Raw genomic sequence first — 10,426 nt, forward strand, 5'->3', positions numbered from 1 at the left:
CGTAGTTTATGTATTGCAGCAACCTCAGCGGTTCTTTGGTTGTTACCCAAGTAAATTCTTTACTAATAGGATAAAAAAACAACAAAGACAGATCAAAACTGGTTTGGAGTAATAAGCTAATATTAAAAATCAACCTTTTTTAATAAACAATTATGATTCTGCCAAGCACAACTGTCAATTATGCTACCAGATTTATGCTAGGGACTTGTTGATGTTTAATCAAACTTTAATTGACAAGCCCCCCCAACAACCTCAGCTCATCTTAAACCCCCCTAAATGTTCAAAATGCAAACATACACAAAAAAATGGACTCAACTCATAGCTTTGAAAAGTTAAGAGCACAGATTTATCAGCCAACTTTTGGGGGGGGGATCAGCAGGTCCAATCTTGAACATGTGATCTTTTCATTACTTCGTTAGTCCATTTTTCATTGATATAGGAATCAACAAGCACCAATTGTGCATATTTGTCTTAGCTTCACAAATACAGATCAAAAAGATATGCTTTGATGCTCATCAGGGAAGAACTGCTCCATTTCCTCCTGGATTTGATGCTACAGCCAATACCAACAAATTCCAACATATTCCTGTGTGGTAAGAATAAAAAATCTAAATCAGAACTTGTCAATCAGCTTAAAAACATAAAATCATTACCAGCCAGGATGAATCAAATCAGTGCATTGCAATAGGAATGTAAATAAACCCTTTCACATTACACTTGTAATTTATGTTAAGCATACCAACTAGGAAGAATGTGCCAATAAGTGACAGCTTTCTGCAAAGGACACCTACTTTGAGAAATATCCATTTTATTTATCTACTAATTCAAAAGACATTAGAAACATTTTTCCTCAAATACAGAAGAAGTTGCATGTTTATAAAGCTTATGGAATCAAAAATATTCATATTTATGCAAACCAACAAAGCTCTAGAGGTAAACAGGAGTAATGTAGAGGCAAAGGAGAAATAGGGAATTCCCAAAAAGTAGCATTATGTCAATGCACATTCATTGTGCATTGAAATACGTTATTTCAGTCAAAGGTTAAGCGAAAGGTTTTCTCCTGCTCCTTGCGCTGCGTATCACACAGTTTGGACACTTCCTCCACCCTCCGCTGTAGCAGAACCGAGTTCTGGTCGATCCACTGCAGAGAATCCATGTGGGCGTTGAGGATTTTACAAATCTGCTGAAGCTGCGGAGAACAAACAAGACAGAGAGGTTAATTAATCATCTTCAGAGCAGCTTTAATGATGACAGATTTTTCCACCCATACTAGCTTAGATTTTAATTCATTTTAGCCATGCTAATGAGCCTTAGCACTCACTACAGGTTCTGCTAGCTGCAGAGAGCAAGGGGGAGAGGGGATGAGCAGCACCACATGTAGAGGTGATAGACACCACTAAGACCCACCTCCTGGCTCTGATTGGTTGTTTCTAGATATATACATGTTGTTGTTTTTTTAAGTCATTTACTGCAACGTTAAAAACAACAAAAATAAATAATAAATTGATCTAATCCATTTATCGCCCAGTTCTAGGGTCTCTTATCTCACCGGATCGCTGGTGTCTGCTGGTCCGCTGGATGTGTTCAGGTGTTCAATGATCTCCTTCAGGTCCTGTGACATCCTCTTCAGCTGCGCGTCCACGTTCTCAGCCAGCTTGTACGTCCTCTCTCGCTCCTCGTCGGCGTTCTGCATGTAGATGGTGCCGCTCTGCTCCTTCACCGACTCCTCCAGCGGGCAGAGCAGGTCCTCCAGCTCCTTCTGCTGCGACAGGATGAAGTCCAGCTCCTGGTTGAGCCGCCGCTGGTCCAGCTTCACCTTCTCCAGCTCCTTGTGCAGGGACGTGATCTTCTCTCCGTTCTCCACCAGCATGCGGTCCCAGGCGTTCACCTGCGTCGCCTGCTGCAGGAAGTGTCTCTCCTGGTCCTCTAGCTCCAGGCTCCACTTGTTTATGAGGCTCTCCAGCTGGGCGTAGCTCATCACCGGAGGATTCGTAGTGGTGGCGGCGGTGGTAGTGGTGAGGGTTGCGGCTGTTGTGATGGCCGTCATGGCGGTGCTGGACAGAGGTTTGACTCCCAGGCTGAAACCGACAGCGGTGCCAGTCGTGGCGGCTGGAGCTGTGATGGTGGTGGAGGCAGCAGCCGTGGTAGCGGCTGACCCCAGGGGCTTGAGGGTGAAGTTCAGTCCCCCGCCTGTAGCTGACGGTGTTGCGGTGCTCGCTATTGATGCCGGAGCTGTCCCCAGCAAGAACCCTGTGGTTGCTGCAGGGGCTGCTGTCGCCGTGGTGAGGGGTGAAGCAAACAGAGATGGACCTGAGGGAGCCGCAGAGGCAGCCTGGGTGTAGGCAGGCGGAGCCGGGGTTGACGATGGTTTCACCCCAAAGCTGAATCCTCCACCTCCGCTCTGGATTGTCGCAGCTGCGGAGGTGGAGGGGGCAGTGGTGCCGAAGCTGAACCCTCCTCCACCTCCTGCTCCTGTTGGTGCTGGTGCAGCTGGAGCAGGAGATGCTGAAGCTGTGGTCACCAGGACTTTGGACCCCCCGAAGCTGAAGCCTCCAAACGGAACACCACCTGCTGCTCCTGCTGCTGTCGTAGCTGCAGGTGCAGCTGCTGATGCAGCTGGAGCCTGAGCGGCACCTCCGAAGGTGAAGCCTCCACCTGCAGGAGCTGCAGCGGTGGTCTGAGAGGACAACCCCCCGCCCAGAGTGAACCCAGTCCCCGTGGAGGGAGCCAACATGGAGCCTAGAGTGAGCCCCGGGGCCGCCGCTGTGGTTTGAGGGGCCGTGCCCAGGCCAAACGTGGTGGTGGGGGTCCCAAAAGAGAAACTCGTACCGGGTGCGGAGCTCTTCGCTGGGTTGCCGAAGCTGAAGGAGCCGGTGGGGTTGGGGTTGGTCTGACCGGTGGGAGCCCCGAAGCTGAAGCCGCCTCCGGTGGCTGCAGGAGCGGAGTTTGTTAAAGCGAAACCTGCGGCGGGAGCACCAGCGGTGGTCTTCTGGGCTGGGAAGAAGCCTGAAGGCTGACCGAAGTTGAATCCACCACTCATGGTTTCACTCGCTGGACAAAATGGTTACTTCCTCGGTGAATCTCCGCGGCTTTTGGCGGGTCGGGATCGGGAGTTGTTTTAAGTTACCCCGCCGAAGAAACTCTGCGTCTGTTAGCAAAATTTTTCAGGACAAGGTGGTAAATAAACTCACTCTCGGGTGCTTTAAAATAGTTTCCACATAATTAACAACAACTAAAAGCTAAAAACATACCCTTCTTCAAAACGTGGCCCTGCAAACCGACATTTCTGACGCTATCTGGAGGAAATGACGGCAGTTAGGAGATCACATCCTGTTGTTTGCCGGAAGGAGGTCCCGCCCCTTTCTGCTCGATTGACACATTTTCTATCCAATCATAGCTTATAAAATTTTGGAGCTGAAATTTGATTGGTTCTACTCGCAGCCTTGCAAACAAACTAGGGAGATATAAAACAGTTTTGACAGTTTCAAAGAATGATTAAAGTAAAGAGTGTGATCCTCCGTCGCCAGGGCTGTGAGTATGAAAGGATACAAAACAGAGATGGATGGATGGATGGATGGATGGCTGGATGGATGGATGGATGGATGGATGGATGGATGGATGGATGGATATGACGTTAAAAAAACAAACATTTGACGGAGTTTGGCTACATTGAGGCTCACTGCAGGCAAAAAAGAAGGGACATCCGGAGGGGTCAAATAGCAGGTATAGCAGCGCACTACTACAAACACTCACCCGGAAGAGCATCACGGTCAGAAAGCTAAACAAATAACCCGAAAAATAATTTACGTCAACGAGCTAGCGGTGTAAGACGTTGGTTCTGCCCCCGCTCTTGGACCGCCGCTACACGCTAGCTAGTTGGTATCACTGTTGCCTTGCAGCAAGAAGGTCCTGGGTTCGATTCCCGGCCCGGGGTATTTCTACACGGAGTTTGAATGTTCTCCGGGTACTCTGGCTTCCTCCCACAGTCCAAAAACATGACTGTCTGTCTCTGTGTTGCCCTGCGACAGACTGGCGACCTGTCCAGGGTGAACTCCGCCTCTCGCCCGGAACGTTAGGCCCACTAGGAACAAGGGTGTTAGAAAATGGATATCTAAATTAGGTGAATTTATTGCCAGATCATTTTTCCATTTTGCCAGATCCCGGAGCAGTATTTATACTTAAAGCGAAAAATTAACAGCCAATCCAGGTGATCGGCAGAGATCGGTGATCGGCAACATCGGCCTCATGGGCGATCAGTATCGGAATCGGCAGCAAAAAAAAACCTGATCGGAGCATCCCTAATAGATAGACAGATGTGAAAACTTTTCATAATTTTGTTTTGTTTTCGCTTTGAACCGCAGATGGAAATAACATTGGAACAACAAAGCTTGTGCACAGACAAGAACTCAGACTTGATGTGTGTTTCGTTTCTGTCTCATGATTACAGTATGTTTGTTACTAACAGTGGGTGGAGCACACAAAAATAAAATATATATATAAATAAGTCTACAGAGTAAGGACAAATTTACAACATAAAATAAATAATACTTTCTACTGATTAAAAATAACCTCAACATTCAGGAAAACATATTCAGGTGAGTAGGAATAAAAACAACATTCAAACAAGTGAAAAAACTGTACAAGAACATATTATTCAGAAATTGTACTACAAGCAGTTTAATAGTTAAATATCTATAATAAAAAAAAAGTATAAGGATTAGAATCCTTTTAGATTTTTTTTTTTAAATATCAACTGTTCTACACTCCAGTCCTGTAGATGGCGCTACTTTACGCCGGTTCCCAATCACAGAAATGAGGCAACACGAAGACGCGAAGGGAGGTAATTATCTTGGCTTTGTAATGGCTCTCTGGATTAGCTTGTTGACTTATCTGCCTGCACGGATTTAGCCGCGACCACCTGAATTAAAGGACGATGCCGAAACACAGCAGTGTATGTGGGACTGTGGACACAGAAGCAAAATCAAACAGTCAAGTACGCCACGGATAATTAAAACAACCGAACACCTGCGATTTCCCGCGTGTGTAAACAATCCTCCAAACGGCGAGGCAGTAACAAGACGTGTTCGCCGTGGACGCAGCTCTTCTTCTCGACTCCAGCAGGTTCGGGAAGGTGTCATCATGAGGCTTTTGAGGTTTCTGAGGAGCAGCGTCTCCATTGGGAAGGACGTTGACTTTTACTCCAGGTTTTCTCCTTCCCCGCTGTCAATGAAGCAGTTTTTGGACTTCGGTAAGAGCTGCACAGGTTGGTGGAACCAAACGAAACGGTATTGTAAAGCCACATAGCCTGTTGAATTCAAAGTGAACTGAATACAGCCAGAAAGGTTAACGTACTTCATTCAGAATTTATATGATAAAGTTGAAGGGGAGTGATGCACTACTTTTGCATTTTTCTGTCCTATCCAAAAATAAATACAAATTCTGAATAGTATGTTCTAAATAATAATATGGTCTAAGTGAGGGAAGTTACACACCCACAGAAATCTCTCAATTTCTCTCACAGGCTCAGAAAATGCGTGTGAGAAAACCTCCTTCGCCTTCCTCAGGCATGAGCTTCCCGTGAGGCTGGCCAACATCATGAAGGAGATCAACTTGTTGCCAGACAACCTGCTGAAGACTCCATCAGTGGGGCTGGTCCAGAGCTGGTAGGCAGGTTTTGCTTTATTTTTTTAAATAAAAAATAAAAAAATCTTTTACATTCACTCCCAAACCAGCAGAGAACCGCTTTATTTTCTTTCCCAGGTACATGCAGAGCTTTCAGGATATTTTGGAGTTCAAAGATAAAAACGCAGACGATGAGAAAGTCACATACGCGTGAGTTTCTCTGTGCTTCATTCATGCAAATAGCTACTCTGTCCTTGCAGTTTAGATTCGTTAATCGTTTTCTCTCTGCTTAGTTTCACAGACGCGGTGATAAAAATCAGAAATCGCCACAACGATGTCATTCCCACCATGGCTCAGGGGGTGGTGGAGTACAAGGAGACGTACGGCACAGACCCGGTGGTCAGCCAGAACGTCCAGTATTTTCTGGATCGCTTCTACATGAGCAGGATATCCATCAGGATGCTGCTCAACCAGCACAGTGAGACGTTCTCTTTATTCAAATATTTAGCTGTTATCAGCGGTCAAAGCTAAAACGTTTCAAGAGTTTTTCAGAAAACGTCCTGCAGCCATTTTTGAAATTTCCCCCTCTCCAAGCCATGAACAAAATCATAATAAACACTCCACACCCACTCCTCCATGTTCAATAACAAACCTGATGCTGCATGTGGCTTATCTGCCTCTACAAGTAAAAGCGTAACTCACTGAAGCCTGTGTTGAAGAGATACAAAAGTGTAGTACAGTGTCAAATGTTCCCACCTTGTAAACATAGATAAATCATTTTTTGTACATGGGTTGGTTTGAAAGCCCTCTAACTAAATATTTTACTCCAACAGAGTTCAGGTCTGTAGTTGCTGTAATTACTATTCTCACATAGGATTCTGCCATCTAACCTGCCTATAACACAGAATAGCTGTAGGTCATTCATGTAATGCATAAACATTTTAAATGTCAGATACAGTTAAACATGTTAAAAAAATGTTATGAACTGTTGTGAATTATTTAGAAATGTTTAGATTTATATCATTTACTCTACCACATATATGAACATGTTTAGGAAAAAGTTGATGTTTATATCTAGTATCGAACAGGAAGTGTTTTTATTTTTTTGACTCCAGTGTTTTTATATCGTCGTAGTGAACTCCTGCTCCACGTTTAATGCGTAGAGTTATTCGCTCTCACTGTCGGCCTGTTGTTTGCAGCTCTCCTGTTTGGTGGGAAGGTCAAGGTGAATCCTGCACACCCCAACCAGATCGGCAGCATCGACCCGCACTGTGGTGTCAGTGAGGTTATCAGAGGTACCTGTTGTTGACATTATTATTGTTTTTTTGTTTTGTTTTTTAAAGATTCAGATCTAAAAAAAACCAAACAAAAAAAAAAACCTCCACTTTTTTGCAGATGCCTTTGAAAATGCTAGAAACCTTTGTGACCGTTACTACATGAACTCTCCTGAGCTCATTCTGGAGGAATTTAACGGTAATTTATTCAGAAAGCAGTTATGTTTGTCCTATTTAACAGTGGAGGGGCTTCAGCTGATCCAGTTTTCTTGTTTTTCCCGTCAGCCAAAGAAGAGGGGAAACCCGTCACTGTTGTCTATGTTCCGTCTCATCTGTACCACATGGTGTTTGAGCTTTTTAAGGTGAGCCGTTCTTTGCTCTTGTTCTTGTTTCTCAGTTTCTAAACCTTGGTGTACCGTTGTCAAAGCTTTCTGTCATGCTTGTTGCAGAACGCCATGCGGGCCACCATGGAGTTACATGGCGACGCGATGGAGTATCCTCCCGTTCATGCACAGGTTGCACTGGGCTCTGAGGATCTCACCGTCAAGGTAAAATGGAAACTCTCGTTGTTTTTTCCACTGAACTCCAGTCCGGTTTAATCTTTACAAGCAAAGCTTCAAGCCTAGGTTTGCACATTCGTTGGACTAATCTGTGTGTTTTTGATCAGGTGAGCGACCGTGGAGGTGGCGTGCCTCTGCGTAAGATCGACAGGCTGTTCACCTACACGTACTCCACAGCCCCGCGGCCCAGCATCGACGACTCCCGAGCCGCTCCTCTGGTCAGTGAGAACAGTGAAAAAGCACCTCTCTTCTTACTCAATGTCTTTTTTAGAAATTTGATTTGCACCACATTGGGCCAGATAAATTTAAGATATAAGCAGAAAGTTTACCCCAAACAAAAAGGGGGCAAAAATAATTCACCTATAAAATTCATCTACCTCCTGATGGATGATTTTTAGATAAATCATCCATCGGTTTAAAGAGAAAATCATGGTAGTGTCACCATGTTGTTTGTGTTATTTGTTTTGCATAGAGTAAATAAAGGAATTAAAATATTATTGGATTTAAAAGTCGGGCCTTCCGAATAAGCCATGCTTTTTCAGGGTTTTTTAAAAATGTTCTCATCGTGCACTTTAGGCTTGACGCGGAGTACCCAGACGTTTTATGATGAGCATCATATAATCGGACCGAGTTTTGCTGCTAAAAATAGTTTTCGGCACAAATGGCTTTTTATTGAACAGTAAGTTGACTGGAAATAGGGTGAAGAGAGAAGTGGAAGGCATGTAGCAAATAACCAGAGTCTGGAAATCAAACCCAGACAACTGCAGCCTCTACATGTGGTGCACTTGCTCTAACTGAGCCACACGGTTGTGTTTTAATACTTTGGAAAATCTCTCGCTGTTGGAGATCAAAACAGATTTGAAATAGACTTAAAACCCTCTATGGAGCTAAAGTGGGCTCACAATTTTTGTTTTGTCTTGTTAACAAATAAAATTGAAACAAGGGTGAAAAAAAATAGTTTCCATATTGTTTTTTTAGTTTCAAGTCTTTCATTTTTTAGTTTTAGATTTTTTTTTTCAGTTTCTAAAATGTTTTTGGAAATATACTTATTTAGCTCCAATAACTTCCCAGATTTATGAGAAGGAACAAATTCCTCCCCATGATCGTTGCCGATGTCATTCTATATTGGCATTGTGTTAACAAACGCACACACACATGCATGTGGTCTCACTTGCTCATTATTATATATATAGGGCTTTTAATTAACACCTCCTGGTTGCTGTTTTCATTCCTGCCTAAATTATTGTGAACAAGTTTTATTTTTTAAGGTATAGTCTGTTCTGTACTCTATTATAGGTGAATTTATGCTGCTGGTCTGTGTTGATAAAGCATAAAGTCAGTGGGCTATTGTTAACAAGTGGGTCAACTCTATTTTCACTGTTCTGGAGAGATTTATTGATTCTGTTGCTCAGTCAGCATAGAAACCACCCATGTGAGGTTACAGAAAACAGCTCCTTAATTGAGAAATATTTGAAAAAAAAAAACCCAAAAAATTACATTCAAGCTTTTCCACAGGCTGGCTACGGCTACGGCCTGCCCATCTCTCGCCTGTACGCTCGCTACTTTCAGGGAGACCTGAAGCTCTACTCTCTGGAGGGATATGGGACCGACGCAGTGATCTACATACGGGTAACCCGAGTTTCGGCGCAAGAATTTAAAGGCTTCTTCAGCTGAACGAGAGGAAGAAAAATAAAATAGCAGAATTTCCTCTCGGTCTTGTTCCAGGCGCTGTCCACGGAGTCAATCGAGAGGCTCCCGGTGTACAACAAGTCGGCCTGGAAGCACTACAAGACGATGCACGAGGCCGACGACTGGTGCGTCCCCAGCAAGGAGCCCAAAGACCTGACCACGTTTCGCAGTTTCTGAGCCCAAAGAGTGAATTTGTTTCCAGGAGTGTTTAAAAAAAAAAAGCTTCCTGTTGATGACTGGTGGTGATTTGTTCAAAGAAAGAAGAAAAAAGTATAACGGGAGGAAAATTTTGTGCCATATATTTTACTAGTTTTGTATGGGAGGCTCCAGACGTGGTGAGTAGGACCTGGTTTCCTGTGAAAGCACAACCAGCTCTGGATTCATTTCCAAGCTCTCACTCCTGTCATCTGAATAATGAATTGGTGTCATATAGTATTTTTTTTTAAAGTATAGCTGTTGCATTGAGAATAAGAGCATAATTTTGCTGCAGTTCGGTAGAATTTCTTTTCGCTTTAAAAAGGCGTCAGTAGTTTCAGTTTGTAGCTGTGCTTATTGAAATGTGGTGATATTTTGTCTTAAGAGGAACAAATAGGAGGCATTGATGTAAATTAGCTGCTTTTTGGGTTGTTGGAACAATTTTGTTTGACTTTCAGATATTTTTTCTTGAGGATAGTGAGAAACTTTAAAGCAAACCTGCACCTTTTTTTCTTTGTTTTGATGAAAATATTCAACAGGACTCTGTTACAACTGTCATAAAAATATTTACATTAGACATTTTATTGTAATATTTTGGATTTTCTGTTTCAACCGAGATTCAGCACCTTTCAGATGAGATCGTATGAGGATCCTGTCATCTATAAACCAATATGCTGCAGTATAGAGAGCTGTTTGTGTTTGCTGTAGTTCACTGTTGACATGTTGCACTAGAAGCACTTATCTGTAAGATTTAACAGAATATTTTGTATTGAAAGCTCTATGCAAACAGAGTAGAGGGAGGGAGGTGATGGTTCAGTCTTCAGATGTTGGTTCAACTGTGCAGCAAATCTCCACGTTGCCGGACTGTTGAGGACATTCAGTGTCTGCGTTTCTCAGAATATGATATATGCTGCTCTGTTGGGACAAAGGCTTGAATAAATTATTTAAAATGACTGCTTGTTAAAAGTCTGTCTAGTTGTAAAGTTAACACTCACTACAGCGAAAATGAGCACAAAACTACATTTATTTCACTAAATTTAAAAGCACATTGTTGGTGCCATGTTAGCAGCTGAACTGCTAAACTGG

At 43.5% G+C, this 10,426-nt stretch overlaps 2 protein-coding genes across 4 annotated transcripts; one reads left to right on the top strand and one right to left on the bottom strand.

The window, feature by feature from the left end:
* Window positions 1–323: 323 nt before the first annotated feature.
* On the bottom strand, window positions 324–3,357 carry nup62 (nucleoporin 62). 2 transcript variants are annotated; one of them, XM_023336213.1, is made up of 3 exons: window positions 3,252–3,357; window positions 1,550–3,148; window positions 324–1,189 (listed from the first exon to the last, which is right to left on the bottom strand). In XM_023336213.1, the coding sequence occupies exons 2-3, from the start codon at window positions 3,038–3,040 to the stop codon at window positions 1,031–1,033; spliced, it is 1,650 nt and encodes a 549-aa protein (XP_023191981.1). In that variant the 5' UTR covers window positions 3,041–3,148; window positions 3,252–3,357; the 3' UTR covers window positions 324–1,030. The 2 variants fall into 2 exon arrangements, with proteins under 2 accessions (XP_023191981.1, XP_005799460.1); XM_005799403.3 differs by having other exon boundaries at window positions 1,550–3,313.
* A 1,470-nt stretch (window positions 3,358–4,827) lies between these two features.
* Window positions 4,828–10,293, top strand: pdk1 (pyruvate dehydrogenase kinase 1). Of its 2 annotated transcripts, none has more exons than XM_005799351.2 (11): window positions 4,828–5,248; window positions 5,522–5,663; window positions 5,761–5,832; window positions 5,916–6,100; window positions 6,822–6,917; window positions 7,018–7,095; window positions 7,182–7,258; window positions 7,346–7,444; window positions 7,564–7,674; window positions 8,972–9,085; window positions 9,182–10,293. In XM_005799351.2, the coding sequence occupies exons 1-11, from the start codon at window positions 4,954–4,956 to the stop codon at window positions 9,320–9,322; spliced, it is 1,410 nt and encodes a 469-aa protein (XP_005799408.1). In that variant the 5' UTR covers window positions 4,828–4,953; the 3' UTR covers window positions 9,323–10,293. The 2 variants fall into 2 exon arrangements, with proteins under 2 accessions (XP_005799408.1, XP_023193106.1); XM_023337338.1 differs by having other exon boundaries at window positions 4,829–5,263.
* Window positions 10,294–10,426: the final 133 nt, after the last annotated feature.

This window comes from Xiphophorus maculatus, chromosome 7, assembly GCF_002775205.1.
Source record: "Xiphophorus maculatus strain JP 163 A chromosome 7, X_maculatus-5.0-male, whole genome shotgun sequence".
NCBI classification, from domain to species: Eukaryota; Metazoa; Chordata; class Actinopteri; order Cyprinodontiformes; family Poeciliidae; genus Xiphophorus; species Xiphophorus maculatus.